Genomic DNA, 13,900 nt, shown 5'->3' with positions numbered 1-13,900 from the left:
AAAAAACAAAAAACGGCGGGGGCAGCTCTTTACAGCAGGAGCCAAAAACTCAGGAGGACACGAAGCTCGGAGCGGGAGGCGGAGGAGGAGAAGGAGGCGAGGGGCTCCCGCCCTGGCGTGCCCCGGCGGTCCCGGCCCGCAGCCGCTTCGAAAGATCGGGCCGGGCCAATGGGCGGGAGCGGGAGGGCGGCGGGACAGCCGGGATTGGCGCTGGGGCTCGGCTGATCCCGCGGGGAGAGCCCCGGGCACCGGGCGGAGCGGGGGGGGACGCCGGGGAAAGGGGGGCGGGATGCAGGGCAGGGGGAGGAGGATGCTGAGTCCGGGGAGCGGGGGGGGGATGCCGGGAGGGAGGAGAATGCCAGGGAGAAAAGATGATGCTGGGAGAGGGAGGGGATGCCGAGGGAGGAGAATGCCCGGGGGGGATGCCCGAGGAGGGGGGTGCGAGGGGGGGGGGTGTGGGTGGAAGGGGCCGAGCTTCCCTCAAAACACAGGGCTATGTGCGAGGATAAAGTGCATCAGTGCGGGGACAGCCAGCCTAGGGGGCACTTCCGAGCAGGCGGAGTGAAGCGAGAAACAAAGAGAAGGGAGGACATGAGCGAAGGCGAAGGGAGGGAGCAGGGGATCAGCTGAGTTCAATCCCGCCAGGAAAGCTCTTCCCCTCCGCCACATCCCCGAGAGGCGCAGGAACAGGTTCCCCCCCGCCTCTTTGGTCAAGAAGACAGAGTGGTCAAGAATCGAGTGGCCCCATGGGGAAAGGGGGCGAGCAAGGGGGGGATTCGGGGGAGCCGGCGGCGCAGATCCGCTTCTACACCTGGGAGGAGATCCAGAAGCACAACCTGAGGACGGATAAGTGGCTGGTGATAGAGCGAAAGGTTTATAATGTCACCAAGTGGGCAAACAGGCACCCGGGGGGCCAGCGAGTGATCAGCCACTGCGCCGGCGAAGATGCCACGGTAAGGACCGACCCCCGCGGCTCTCCCGGCTCCGGCAGCATCCTCTGACAGCTCCTTCCCTCCCGAAGGGAGGCAGCTGCCTGCTGTCCCCTGTCCCCATCTCCCCAACACCTGCTGGACACCCGGCTCAGCCCTTGCGCTGCTCCCAGCTCGCTCCGAGCGGATGCAGGTCCCCCCCTTGGAGCCGTGTCTGGAGGATGGGCTGGTAGGGATTGCTCTGCTTAAATCCTGCTGGTTTGCCTTTGTGTCCTGCTTGTGCCATGCCTCGAGCCCTGAATTCAGGAGCAAAGTGTCCCGAATCTCCCCTTTTGCAGTGTGGAGCTTGTGACATGCAGAGTCACACAGCCAAGCACAGGGAGGGTTAAACAGAGGCCAGGCTGTGTCTCAAAGTTGCTTCTGTGAGGAGGCTTTAAAACAAGGAGCTTTTTAGCTTTTTTTTTTTCCCCAGGAGAAAATTCTCTGGAGAATTTGGTTACAGGTTGCTACAGAAAAGAGGGGAAAAAAAAAAAAAAAGGCAGCAAACCATTTGCTGCTGTTCCAGCTGCTTCTTTGCTGGGTTCAGCCACCTCTCAGGTTTCAGCAATGTAAAAGACAAGAAACCAAACAACAACAAGAAAAACCCCAACCTTAAACCAGGAACAAATTAGAAATAAATTGTTTGTTGTCTGGAGTTCCCCTTAAAACCACCTTCCTCAGAAGTGTATCCAGACAGCATGTTCTCCCCTCAGGGCGTGTTAATGAAATCCAAGCTTCCTCAGAGCTTTTCCCAAAACGTGCAGAGACCAAGCAGGAACAGGAACTGCTGGTCTCCCATGGCTCCTGACACCTTAGCAACAGGAGGCTCCATGTGTGACAAAATTATTTGGCAGAACCTCCCCTTTCCATCGGCCCCCACTTCCCTGTGCCCTGTGGTTATTTTCCATTCTCTTCCTTGAAGCACTGAGCTGCATTTTGGCCCTTGTGTCCCTTTTCAGTAAATCCTCTGAATGAATTGCTTTCTCCCTCAGAAAGATGGGCTAGGTTTTCCTTTGAACTGCTTAAACACAGAGCTGCTGAAACAGGAGGAGTTTGACTCCTCTCCCCAAGAATTTAACTCCATTAGCAACCAAAAAGCATCTGCTACTGCAGTTGTCTGGAATCCTTGAAAGAGGCTGAAACACAGCTTGGTGTCTCCAGGATTGCTGGTTCTCCTCCCACCTCCCCACCCTACGTTGCATCCCACACTCCATGAAGGCATGGCCTTAAAAATGCTCTGAAATTGTTAAATCACCGCTCTGAGCACTAAACCAGGATTGGCATCAGTTTTGCAGCTTCCCTGTGGTGAACAGCCATTCACAGCCAGAAAACCCTCTCTCATTCAGAGGGAGAAAGGCTTGGCCTTGACCCTGTGTGGGTTTAGATTGGATTTTAGGAGGAAATCCTTCTCTGTGAGGGTGGGGAGGCCCTGGCGAGATTGCCCAGAGAAGCTGTGGCTCCCCCATCCCTGTAAGTGTCCCAGGCCAGGTTGGATGGGGTTTGGAGTAACCTGGTCTATGGAAGGTGTCCTTGCCCATGGCAGGGGACTGGAATGAGATGATTTTTGAAGTCCCTTCTAATCCAAAGCATTCCATGGATCTGTGATTTTTTTAAACACAACATCTGAGTCTGGGCCAACCTGTTCTGGTGTCACCTCATGCACAGAACACAAAGGCAGGGACACTTTGCAGTGTCTCTGTCCCAGAGGTGTTCAGAGATGTAAAAGAAAATCCTTGTGGTGACTGCTCTGAGCACTCCCAGTGCTCAAGCACAGCTCATATCTCAATTATACAAAGCTTTTTTCTCACCAAAAGCAGCTGGAATAATTCCCACATCCCATAAAACACTTCGGCTTATTTGGTCAGTAGATCACAAAGTTGGGAGGTCAAGTGCCAGTATCACACAGCATTTCCCAGGGATTATTTTTTCCCTTAAGCTTTTTATCTCCTGCAGTACTGAACGGAGAACAATTCCAAAAATTCAGGTACTATCTTATACTTGGGACCTATTAGTACAGGAGCTTCATGGGATACACACAACAAAAATCCAATCCTTGCATTGTTTGCAGGATCTCCAGGCACTGAGCACCGAGCACCCAGTCAGACCTATTCCCAGTAGTGTAAATAATACTGAATCAACATTTTTAACACTTCTTATGTGTCACCCTCTCTCTGTTTCCCTTTCTTCCCCCTCTTTTTTTTTTTTTTCCACACAGAACTGCAGAGCCTTGCAGTAGGCACAGTCAACCATTCACTTCCCCCCTCATTCTGCTTTGCCCTCCTCTTTCACATCTTCTGCAAATTGTTCCAGAGAGGGAAACCAGGAAACCAGAGTCAACATTTCAGTGACACATTTCTGGGTCCAGGTTTCTATTGATTTTGGTGGACTTTGAACCCGAGGTTGTTGCCTGGCATTTTTGAACGCCAGACTTTTGGTGGAGGGCAGCTCCCAGAAGGGTCAGCTGGACACAGGGAGACCTTTCCAGTCTGCCCTTTATCCTTAGAGCCAGGAGGGAGATATTAGTTGGTCCCTACAATTGTTAGGCAATGGGACAAAGGTGGAAAGGCTGCAGCATGGCTCTCCTGACTACTGTTTTTAATGATTTTTTTTTTCCATGCTCTCTTAGCACTTCATGGAACCAATCTTTCCTGTTCTCCCAGGTGAATTCCAAGAGCTGACTCCAGTTCTGTGCAGCAAGGAAAGGGCAAGGACAGGGTGAGGGTTTCTGATCTGGGTCAGCTTTCTGTCCCAGCTGCTGTCCTTGAGGTTAAAATTCCAACATGTGAAAGGATCTGACCAAGATCCCACTACGAGCATCGGGCACCTGGTGGGATACAGGCAGACAAAAATATGTGGAAAGGGGAAGGAATAGAGAAAATGCCAGATAAACTCATGAATGCCAGGATCAAAATGACTCCACAAACAAGGCATTATCCTCCTGAAAAGTCACCACTTTTTCCTCAGCTGTTTTATTGCTGGGATCTCCAGGCCTGGCCAAAACACCCAGGAGTATTTTTTCTGTTTGCAGTCACATCCAGCTTCAGTCACCACAGTCACCCCCTCTCTTGACTTGCCTCCAGGAGCAGACTTTCCAAGGGTATTTATATCCTACGAGGGATTTGCACAAATTCCCCTCTGCCTACCTTCTAAGGGAATTAACAGGATTTAAGTATTTAGTTGCTTAGAAAGAATTTCTTGAGGTGCCTTTCACCACATGGCTGGATGCCATCCCAGGTCCCACTGTTCCCAGGACAGCAAATTCATCAGGTTTCAGTGGAATTAATGTCCCAAAAAGTGATCACAGAGCTGGAGGTCACCTGGCCCCCCTCTTCCACAGGTTCCACAACTGCTGGAGGTGGGTGGGAATGACAGTGCATAGGAAGCACATCTTACTCCTGATTCTCACACAGTTCCTCCTGTTTCCACTCCAGGATGCATTCCAGGCCTTCCATATCAATCCCACCTTGGTGCAGAAGTTTCTCAAGCCGCTGCTTATTGGAGAACTTGCGCCGGGGGAGCCCAGCCAGGACCGAGACAAAAATGTGAGTATTTATTCCTCAGCTGGGCTTCAGGGTGGCTATTCCCACCATTTTTTCCCTCTTGGGATGTTCTCCAGAGGGAGAGAAGTTCTCAGTGACTGAACATCTCCATGTATTTTCATCCTATCATGGATTCAAATACGTGTGGAAAGGGAGTGACACAGACCTTTTCTTGGCTGTACAAACCTTTCCTACAGAGCCACCAATTTGTGGCAGCCCATTCCAGGCACCCAGGCTGCACTGAGCCCATCCTGAAGGGAAATGGGAACTGAGACATATGGAATGGGAAATGTGCACCAGCTCTGGTGACTGTGGTCCCTTCTGCTGCTCCTTTGCTGGTGACCAAGCACCAAAACACAGGTCCTCAGGTGTCTCATTCTGGTGGCCCTGCTAAGGAGCAGCAGCCAGTGCCCATCACCAGGGCAGCTCTGCATCCCTGCTCATCCATTATTCAGGCCCAGAGCGCAGCACAACTGGCTCTGGCCAGGAAACTCAATCCTGCCCTGTTGTTTGTGGCAGGCCATGATTGTGATATATCTGTGTCACTCACAATAGAGGGGACAACGCTGGTGCCCAGTGACCCAGCAATGCTCCTCATGGATGGCTGCACAGGAGCTGGCCCACGGATTGAATGGATGACGGGTGATAGTGGGTGCTCATTATCAGAGCTCTGGAAATAGGCACAATAGCACTGAATTCCCTCTTCTCCAGCTTCTCCTTAGTGCTTAGGAAGCTCTTTCAGACAAGAGCCATCAGGTGATGTGACACTCAGAGCTTGGATTACTCACTTGGCTCCAGGTCCGAAAGGTCAGGATGTGGGCTCTGACTGGCCACAAGGATGTCTATTCATAGGAATAAAGGGCAAAAAGCCGGAATATGGAGACAGGATCCTAAGCATGGAGCTCATCCTTCCTCCATCCATCCCGCAACTCAGTCAGGCTCACCCTCACTTCCAAGCCTCACCCTGCTCTTGCCTGTCCTGTTGCAGTCCCAGCTGGTGGAGGATTTCCGGACCCTGCGGAAGACAGCGGAGAACATGAACCTGTTCCGAGCCAGCCCCTTGTTCTTCTCCTTTTACCTGGGCCACATCATCGCCATGGAAGTTGTGGCTTGGCTCATGGTTTTCTACTTTGGGACCGGCTGGATCACAACCCTCATCCTTGCTTGCATCCTTACAACTTCCCAGGTGACAAAGAGAGGTCTTCCTCACCCTCCCAACGTGCCTTCCATCTCCATTTCTTTCCTGCTTAGCTCTGATTCCCAATAGCTTCCTAACTATTTGATTTTCCCTCATCCCAGGCCCAGGCAGGGTGGCTGCAACATGATTTTGGACACCTCTCTGTCTTCAAGAAGTCTTCCTGGAACCACATTGTCCACAAGTTTGTCATTGGACACCTGAAGGTAAAGGGAATTATGGAGCCAGAGAATTCTGGGAGTGCATCACTTTGGCCGTGGCAGAGTAGGAAAGGAAGGCTCTGAACCTTCCCAGAGTGAGCAGAGGCACAAAAATAGTTGGCGACCACTGCCCATGGAGCAACCTGCAATAAGAAAGTGTCCCTGCCCGTAGCAGGGGTTTGGGACTGGAGGAACTTTAAAATCCCTTCCAACCCAAACTACATCAGGATTTTCTGGGAGGACACAGTGACCTGTAACTCGCTCAGAGTGTATTTATTCTGTGTTCTTTCAGTACAGATGATCCTTAGGGACCCCTCTGGAAGCAGCAGTCTCATAGCAACCAACAACTCCACCACTCCCTGCTTTGCTTTCCAAAGCAAATCCCACTTTGGCCACAATCTGAGTGGCATCACTTCAGTTCCTATAAGTGATTGGGTAATCCCACCTTGGGAGCAGCTCTCCGTGGATGCAAACTCCTTGTTCTCCTTGCCCAGGGCGCCTCTGCAAACTGGTGGAACCACCGCCACTTCCAGCACCACGCCAAGCCCAACATCTTCCAGAAGGACCCCGATGTGAACATGCTGCACATTTTTGTCCTGGGAGACACGCAGCCCGTTGAGGTAAGGAAAAGTGGGGGAACCATGGAAAACTACTGGCCGAGAGGGCCTCGGAGAGGGCTTGCGCAAATCCAGGAGTTGGCTCCCATTGTTAGACATGACTTACACAGGCAGGACTTCCAGGAATGCTAGAAAGGAAATGCTTAATCCAGGGATTTCATCTGGCTACGTTGTCTGACAGGAGTTTGGAGCCAACCCTTGGGCTGAGGAGCAGCACTGACTACTAATTCCCAATCCATTTCCTTTCTCCTGACCACAGGAGAAAGTGTCCTGGGTTAACTTGGGAAAAATGATGCAGATGGGATTGAGGAGAAAGCAAAAAGCCACTAAAGGCCACTTCATCCTGCTGGCTTGAAGTACCAACATGAGGAGGAAATACCGTGTTCCTCACTATTCCAGCAGGAACATTTCAAAACTGACCTTCCATTTCCTTAGCAAATATCTTCCAGCATCAAGTGATTTTAATTTTAATTCAATCCACTCCTCCAGAGCCAAAATATTTACTGCCTGCCTACTCAAAGCACTTAAATCATGGCGTTTTTCACAATGGAGCAAGGATTTCTAGTTTTTAAAACAAAACCCCAAGAAAATGGACAAGCAGCAAAGACAATACAGGGAAATACAACATTAAAAATGTTTCTCAGCCAGATTTTGTATTATTGAGAAAGCAGACCATGGTTCTACTACTTAAAGGAAAACCTAAACATTTGTGATAACAAGGAAAACAGGATTTCCACCTCAAAATACCTGGTATTAGGCTAGAATCAGTCTATCCTGATAATTTCACATTGGTATAAAATCTTTTTCCAAATGATGCCAAGCACACAGCCTTGCAGAACTCAGCCCAGAGGGAATAATGTGCCTGGTTTATTGGTGTTACAAGCCTTCCCTTCTAAAAAATCAGACTTTATGCCTATCACATTCATATTAGTAAAGATGGAGGTGCTGGCAGCCCTTCTCACAGACACAGGGATGGCAGAAGGTGAAGTGCATCAAAATTCCATCAAGAAAATAGAAATTATTTAAAAAAAATGCGTTTACACCTAACACAATGACAAAGTCAGGACCTTTAATCACACCAAATCCCTTCTTACCCACTGGTGGGAATTCAGTCAAAACTCCCTGGTCAATAAATTAAGAATTATTACAGAGAACCTGCTTTTACCTGAGAATGTCCCAGTCCCAGGCTGAGCTGTCTCTTTGTGTCCTGCAGTATGGCAAGAAGAAGCTGAAGTACCTGCCTTACAACCACCAGCACGAGTATTTCTTCCTCAGTGAGTATCCACCCTCCTCTCTTCCCTTTTCCTGGAATGCCACTTGTCCTTTCCAGCCCTCACTGTGTGAACAGAGCAACTCCTCAAATCCCAACTCATCCCACCCTTCCTCAGGACCCTGTGCAGGTCCCAAGATCAGCTCAGGGATACCCAAGCACCTGGAACATTGCCCTGTAGAGCAAGGGCATGTAAAACAGCTGAGGCTGGGCATAACCTCCATGTGAGAGGCTCCATGGAAAACCTGCACGTTCCCAGTTCCATGGAAGCAGTCCCTCATGTCACACACCTTCCCACCCCTCTGATGGCCAAACCATTTCCCTTTGCCTTGCAGTCTTCCCGCCTCTGCTCATCCCCGTGTATTTCCAAATCCAAATCATCTCGACCATGATCAGGCGCAGGTTCTGGGCGGTGAGTGAAACATTCCCTCCATCCTTATGGGGTCTCCCTGGAAACTGGAGCAGAGAGGGAGGCCAGGGGCCAGGCAGGAATTACCCAGTGTTCCCAACACCACCAGCAAGGACACGTTGCCCAAGATGAGCAAAGTGATGCCTGGTGTTTTCTCTGTCCCCCCAGGACCTGGCCTGGGCCATCAGCTACTACCTGCGCTACTTCATCACCTACATCCCGTTCTATGGCGTCCTGGGATCCCTGTGTCTCCTCACGTTTGTCAGGTGGGGGCTCAGAGGCATTCCTGCTGCTCTCCCATCCCTCCAGTGCTGTTGGAGCCTGGCCTCAGCTCCTCTGTGTCCCACTGCTTCACTTCCCTGTCAGCATCCCTGAGTTCCAGCTCTCCCTGCACCTTCCCCTGCCCCATGGTGGTCCAGCCAGGATTCTCCTGCCTTTCCTCATTCCCTGATCTCACACACTGCTGACCCCACTTTGGTCATGGCTGAATCCCCCCCTCTTCCCAGCTGACTCTGGAGGTAATTCTGTGCACGCTCCAAGTTGGAAATCAAGCTGGAAAACTTAACACAAACCAGCCCATTATTCCCAAAATTTTTGATCAAACTCAAAGTGCATGAAAATAAAACAAAGTTGGATCATCTGCTCTTGCAGAAAACAAGCCTGGAACAAGGATGATTCCAGGCAGTTCCTTGTCAACATCCATCCAATCTCTGCTGCTCCCTGCAAACCCCACTCTAATTACTTGATGTCCCCAGGCCCAGCAGAAATTGTCACGATTTTTCCTGGTTTTGCAGGTTTCTGGAGAGTCACTGGTTCGTGTGGGTCACCCAGATGAATCACATTCCAATGGAAATTGATTCTGAGAAGCACAGAGACTGGCTGAGCTCCCAGGTAACTGGGAGGGAGGAAAAACACACCTGACTCACCCCAAAATGGGATTTACTCAGAGAGTGTGAGAGTTAGCACCACCCCTTACTAGGATAGAGTGTCTTGTCCATGACTTCTCCCATAAAGATGTTCTTCCCAGAGCCAGCAGCAATGCTGGGGAAAGACATGGAATTCCAAAGTTCTGCAAATACTTTGACAATCAAAAGGTTACCTGCTCCTGAAGGCAATTCCAGGGGGGGTGACTGTGGTGGCTGAAGCTGGATGTGACTGCCAATCCAGAAAACACTCCTCGGTGTTTTGGCCAGGCCTGTAGATCCCAGCAATAAAACAGATGAGGAAAAATATTTGATTCTTCATTTTGGAGCCTGCCTTTGTCCTTTTGTTCTGGAAAATTAGTGACTGAGCGCTCCCTTTACTCTTCTTTATTCTAGAATCATATTCTTGATATTTTGGCAGTTCTATCTCCCTGCAAATCCAAGTAAAATGTGTGAGGGAGGAACCTGATCAAAACTTTGGTTGAATATTAAGAAAAAATATCCAATCTTGTGATCATTAATGGCAAGAATACCTAAGAAATATTCTGAGAATATTGCACTTAAGGCAAACTGCAGGGCAATAACTGCATGGGGATGGGGAAGCTTTGTGTCCATGCATTTTCTTCCTGTTTTCCACCTTGGCACTGCTGTCAGTCCTCTGACCTACAATGGGAGAGGCTGAGATTTAAGAATCTGGGCTTGGGCTGCTACATCACTTCACCCCTAGTGAGAATTTGATTACCTGAGGCCCTGAGGGAAGATGAAAGCTCCTCTTGCTGCACCCAGCAGGCCCAGCATGGCAGGCTCTGCACTCCCAGAGCTCAGGGAAGAGGAATTTCACCCTGATTTTGGGATGAGCCATCCCTAATCCTCACAGTTTTCTCTCTCCCTGGCAGATGGCAGCGACCTGCAACATTGAGCAGTCCTTTTTCAATGACTGGTTCACCGGGCACCTGAACTTCCAGATCGAGCACCAGTGAGTAGAGAGGCGGGATCATGAGGGCACTGGGGAGGGAATTATGAGGAGGGGCAGGATTGTAGACCAAGGAAACAGAGCCTCAGACCACACAGGGGCGGAAGTTGTGGCTGCCCCATCCCAGGCTGGATGGGGCTTGGAGCATCCTGCATTGGTGGAAGGTGACCCTGCCCTTGGTGGGGCAGGAACTGAACGAGCTTTAATATCCCTTCCCACCCAAACCATTCCATGATAGTTTCTGCTTCTATTACAGCCATGACATTTTCCCCTCTTGCATCAAAACTCTCACTGCCTTAATTCAGGGTTTAATTAGGAGTTGTCATTATGCATCTAACCAGCTACAAAGGCTGTGGGCTCAAAGCATCCACCTCAGAAAACTCCCTTCTCCTAAAGCACTCCAGTGTTTTATAGAGTGTGGGACTGTGTAGGATGCTGGGTACCAGATTCCCAGAAAAAATATGGAAAACAGGGCCATATGGACAGTCTGTTGCCAATGGCAACAGCAAATGTAAAAGAAATGGCTTTTAGGGTGAGGCTGGCTGGTTTGGGAGGCAGCTTACGAAATCTCCATGGAAGAGCACAGGGCAAGGTGCCCCCAAAATCCTTCTTTACCTGTTTCCAGAAGTGGAAAAGCAGGTCACTGGGAATTCAGTTCAGCAGGAAACAATTCTTCCCAGAGGAATGGGCGGCCATCTCTGAGGCTGCTCCCTCATTCCTGCTGCCCTCTCATTGCTCTCCTGTTCCCTCTTGCACAAACTGGCTTTCAGTGTGTCCTGAGCATGGCTTTGCTTTGGGCATGACAGGAAAATCAAGTTTCATCACCTCCTTGAGACAAAGGAGTGTAAAGCAGAGGTGTCTCTGTGCCTCCCTTCCTTTGTTTGTGCAGCATGAGGAGGAGGCACAAACCAGCCCCTGAGGATGCAAACCCTAATGCCCATCCCTGTCGCTTGTCTCGTGAGTTTTCTCAGCTTTGTTTTCTCTCTCTCCTCTCCAGCCTGTTCCCAACAATGCCACGGCACAACTTCTGGAAGGTGAAGCCTTTGGTGAAGTCATTGTGTGCCAAGCATGGAGTCCAGTACGAGGAGAAGCCTCTCGGGAAAGCGTTTGTAGACATTGTTGGGTAAGGCCCTCCCAATCCCACCTGCAGCTCATTTTTCCAGGGACACCTGAAATTTTGTTGCACAGGGTATCCAGGACATGGCAGACCCTTCAGAAATTTGTGTTGCTGCTGTCAAAGTACCAAACACTTGACCTATGGATGGATAAAAACCTGATTGTGGCATTTGGGGACATGGTGGCTCAGCAGTGCTGGAGTCGATCTTAGAAGGCTTTTCCAATCTTGATGATTGGGATTTTTACACCACCCTGTTCTCACAGCTGGTGCCTCCTGCTGTTGGGAGCTGCCAGCAGATCTCCTGCTGCAAAGTGAGATGAATCAAAGGGAAACAGGTCAGGTTACAGGCCCTGCTGTATCCCCTGAGAGCTCTGCCAGCAGCAACAGGCCATTCCCTGCAGGCAGAGCTGCAGACGGGTCTAACAGTCCTTGTGAGCAGCTTGGTGTTAATGCTGCTGTCTCAGTTCCTCCGAAGGGAATAATTCATGGCAGGGAACATGAGAAAGCTCTGCAGTGCAGGCACCTCCTGCACAAACCACTCTGAGCACAGGCAGATTAAAGTGAGGTGGCCACAATGGGCAGGAGAGCTGGTTCCAAACCTGCTTTTGTCCTCAAATCCAGTTAGCACAGGCCCATGCAGCACCAAGGCACAGTGGAGTGAAGCCTGGAGGCTCCCAGGAGAACTTACAGCCCCTTCCAGTGCCTAAAAGGGCTCCAAAGGAGCTGGAGAGGGACTTTGGACACAGGTCTGGAGTGACAGGACAAGGTGGAATGGCTGCACACTGGCAGAGGGTGGGTTCCATGAGGGTGATCCTATGACCGATATTAAAATTCAGTAACAGTCTTCTTTGCAGGAAAAACTCGACAGAGGCAAGATTCCCAAACTTCTCCTTTTCTTCCAACAGGTCCCTAAAGAAATCTGGAGATCTCTGGCTGGATGCTTATCTCCATAAGTGATCACGAATCTTTCTGGGGAGGTGTGAGTGACCGGGAGGGATGGGGAGGGGGGGGACGTGGGGGGTATCACACTTGTGTCTTTTACTCTCAGATCTCAGTCTAAATCCATGGTTGGAGGGGAGTCTCCTGTCTTGTCAGCTGCTTCTGGTGCAGGCCCAGGCAACCTGTTTATTCCAGGCAGATTTAAAATGTGCTCCAGAGGGTGGAAAGCGAGGCCAGCAGTGCAAGGAACAGAAGGTTGGGAGAGGATGATGATGAATGTTTAAAAAAGGGGCATTAATATCTGACCTTGACCTTCTTTTCACAAGATTCGTTCTCATTCTGCCTAAAGCACACAAACCCTGATTAACACCTAAGGGTTTTAGGCCTCAGTGAGTGTTTGCAATCCAAGGACACCCCTTGAGTGAGCTCATGCCTCTTTCCTATGTTTGTGTGAAAGAGGATTCACATCCCAGGGGAGTGGCAGAACCCAGCTTTCTCCTTTCCCTGCCTCCTTCCCTTCTCTAACCATAGCATCCCTTTAGTGCAAGCTGTGACTCTGGCCCTGCACAGCTAACCCCTAACCATAGCAGGGTTAACATAGCCGTGTTTTTAGGATCAGCCCCTCTTCCCAGGGGCCGGTAGATGATTTCTGGGTTTAAACAGCAAAATTCATCCTTTAGGAGAGGGTCTGTTTTCTCTTTAATGAGCAGCAGGTCTGGCACAGCGAATTGCCAGTAAATCACACAAAAGCTGAAAACAATCATAAAGCAAAACGTGCTAATTGCTCCTCAGTGCTCCAGGGGAACCACAAATGGCCTTTTCACCATCCTGCCCTCCAGAAACTCAGAGTTCTGCCTGTCTGCACATGCCTGGCAGGCACCGAGCCTCTTCCTGCCTGCCCCAGGCCAGGAGCCATGGCACTGGTCACCCTTCCCTTGCAAACAATCACAGGAGAAAAGGAATTCTCCCTGCAAACGGAGGAGCTGCTCAAACACTCAATCCCAGCTGGAATCAGCCCTGCCCAGGCTGTGCTGCTGATGTGAGACCTTTGGAGAACCCTCTTACAAGTTGTCTAAAACTCAAGTTTCTGCCCAGCACCTAATTGCCAAAATTCTCTAATGGATTATCAGGAGATATGGTTGAGCTTCCAGGTGCTTCTGGAACAGGTAACCTGACCCCAAATAAATCCAGGGGTTCAGGATCAGCTGCAGCACAACAGAAGAGATATTTGGTTTAGGACAAAGGGCCATGGTTCCAAAAGCAGCCTCCAGCTCCAGCATTTGCCTCGGTGCTCCCTGGAAACACCAGGAAAGAGACTTTGGTTACTTTGCATGCCTCATTACTTCCCTCAGCTCTGAAACTGGATCCTCTCTATCAAATCCCTGAATCCCAGCAGCATCCCACAGAATCAGCAAGGTGCTTCATCATGAAGAGAGACGACTCTGGGACTGTGGCCAGCATTGCAAAAAAAAAAAAATGTAATCCCTCCCTGTCTTCATTGGAGAATAAAATGAGATTTTATCTTTGCTTACAGATGGGGAATTCAGCATCTTGCAACTTCAGCAAGCAGTACTTTATGGTTTGTAAAGGGCTTGTTCTGGGGGGTCTTGCTCACCCAAGTACCACCAGGAATGTTTAGGGTGAAAAGCTACACAAATAAAATCCTTCTGGATGCTGTGATTTCCCAGGCAGGGAGTAAGGAGCTAGCCTGGAATTTGGCTAACCTCATCAGCACTGCTTTAATTTGTGC

General features: G+C 50.1%; 1 protein-coding gene across 1 annotated transcript; it reads left to right on the top strand.

The window, feature by feature from the left end:
• Nucleotides 1–478: 478 nt before the first annotated feature.
• On the top strand, nt 479–13,683 carry LOC134550804 (acyl-CoA 6-desaturase-like). Its single transcript, XM_063397645.1, has 12 exons — nt 479–953; nt 4,400–4,510; nt 5,496–5,693; nt 5,807–5,908; nt 6,397–6,522; nt 7,733–7,793; nt 8,125–8,201; nt 8,367–8,464; nt 8,993–9,089; nt 10,018–10,097; nt 11,092–11,217; nt 12,117–13,683. The coding sequence occupies exons 1-12, from the start codon at nt 747–749 to the stop codon at nt 12,166–12,168; spliced, it is 1,335 nt and encodes a 444-aa protein (XP_063253715.1). The 5' UTR covers nt 479–746; the 3' UTR covers nt 12,169–13,683.
• The last annotated feature ends 217 nt before the right edge of the window (nt 13,684–13,900 follow it).

The sequence above is a fragment of the Prinia subflava genome, chromosome 5 (assembly GCF_021018805.1).
Source record: "Prinia subflava isolate CZ2003 ecotype Zambia chromosome 5, Cam_Psub_1.2, whole genome shotgun sequence".
Taxonomy (NCBI): domain Eukaryota; kingdom Metazoa; phylum Chordata; class Aves; order Passeriformes; family Cisticolidae; genus Prinia; species Prinia subflava.
Note: the sequence above shows the minus strand (reverse complement) of the source record. Positions and strands in the feature narration are given on the sequence as shown.

Excerpts from the sequence above, each read along its gene's own strand:
- LOC134550804 (XM_063397645.1), top strand. The coding sequence starts at position 747 with ATGGGGAAAGGGGGCGAGCAAGGGGGGGATTCGGGGGAGCCGGCGGCG. Across the intron at positions 7,794-8,124 it reads GCACGAGTATTTCTTCCTCA|TCTTCCCGCCTCTGCTCATC; the intron begins GTGAGTATCCAC and ends TTTGCCTTGCAG. Across the intron at positions 8,465-8,992 it reads TGTCTCCTCACGTTTGTCAG|GTTTCTGGAGAGTCACTGGT; the intron begins GTGGGGGCTCAG and ends CTGGTTTTGCAG.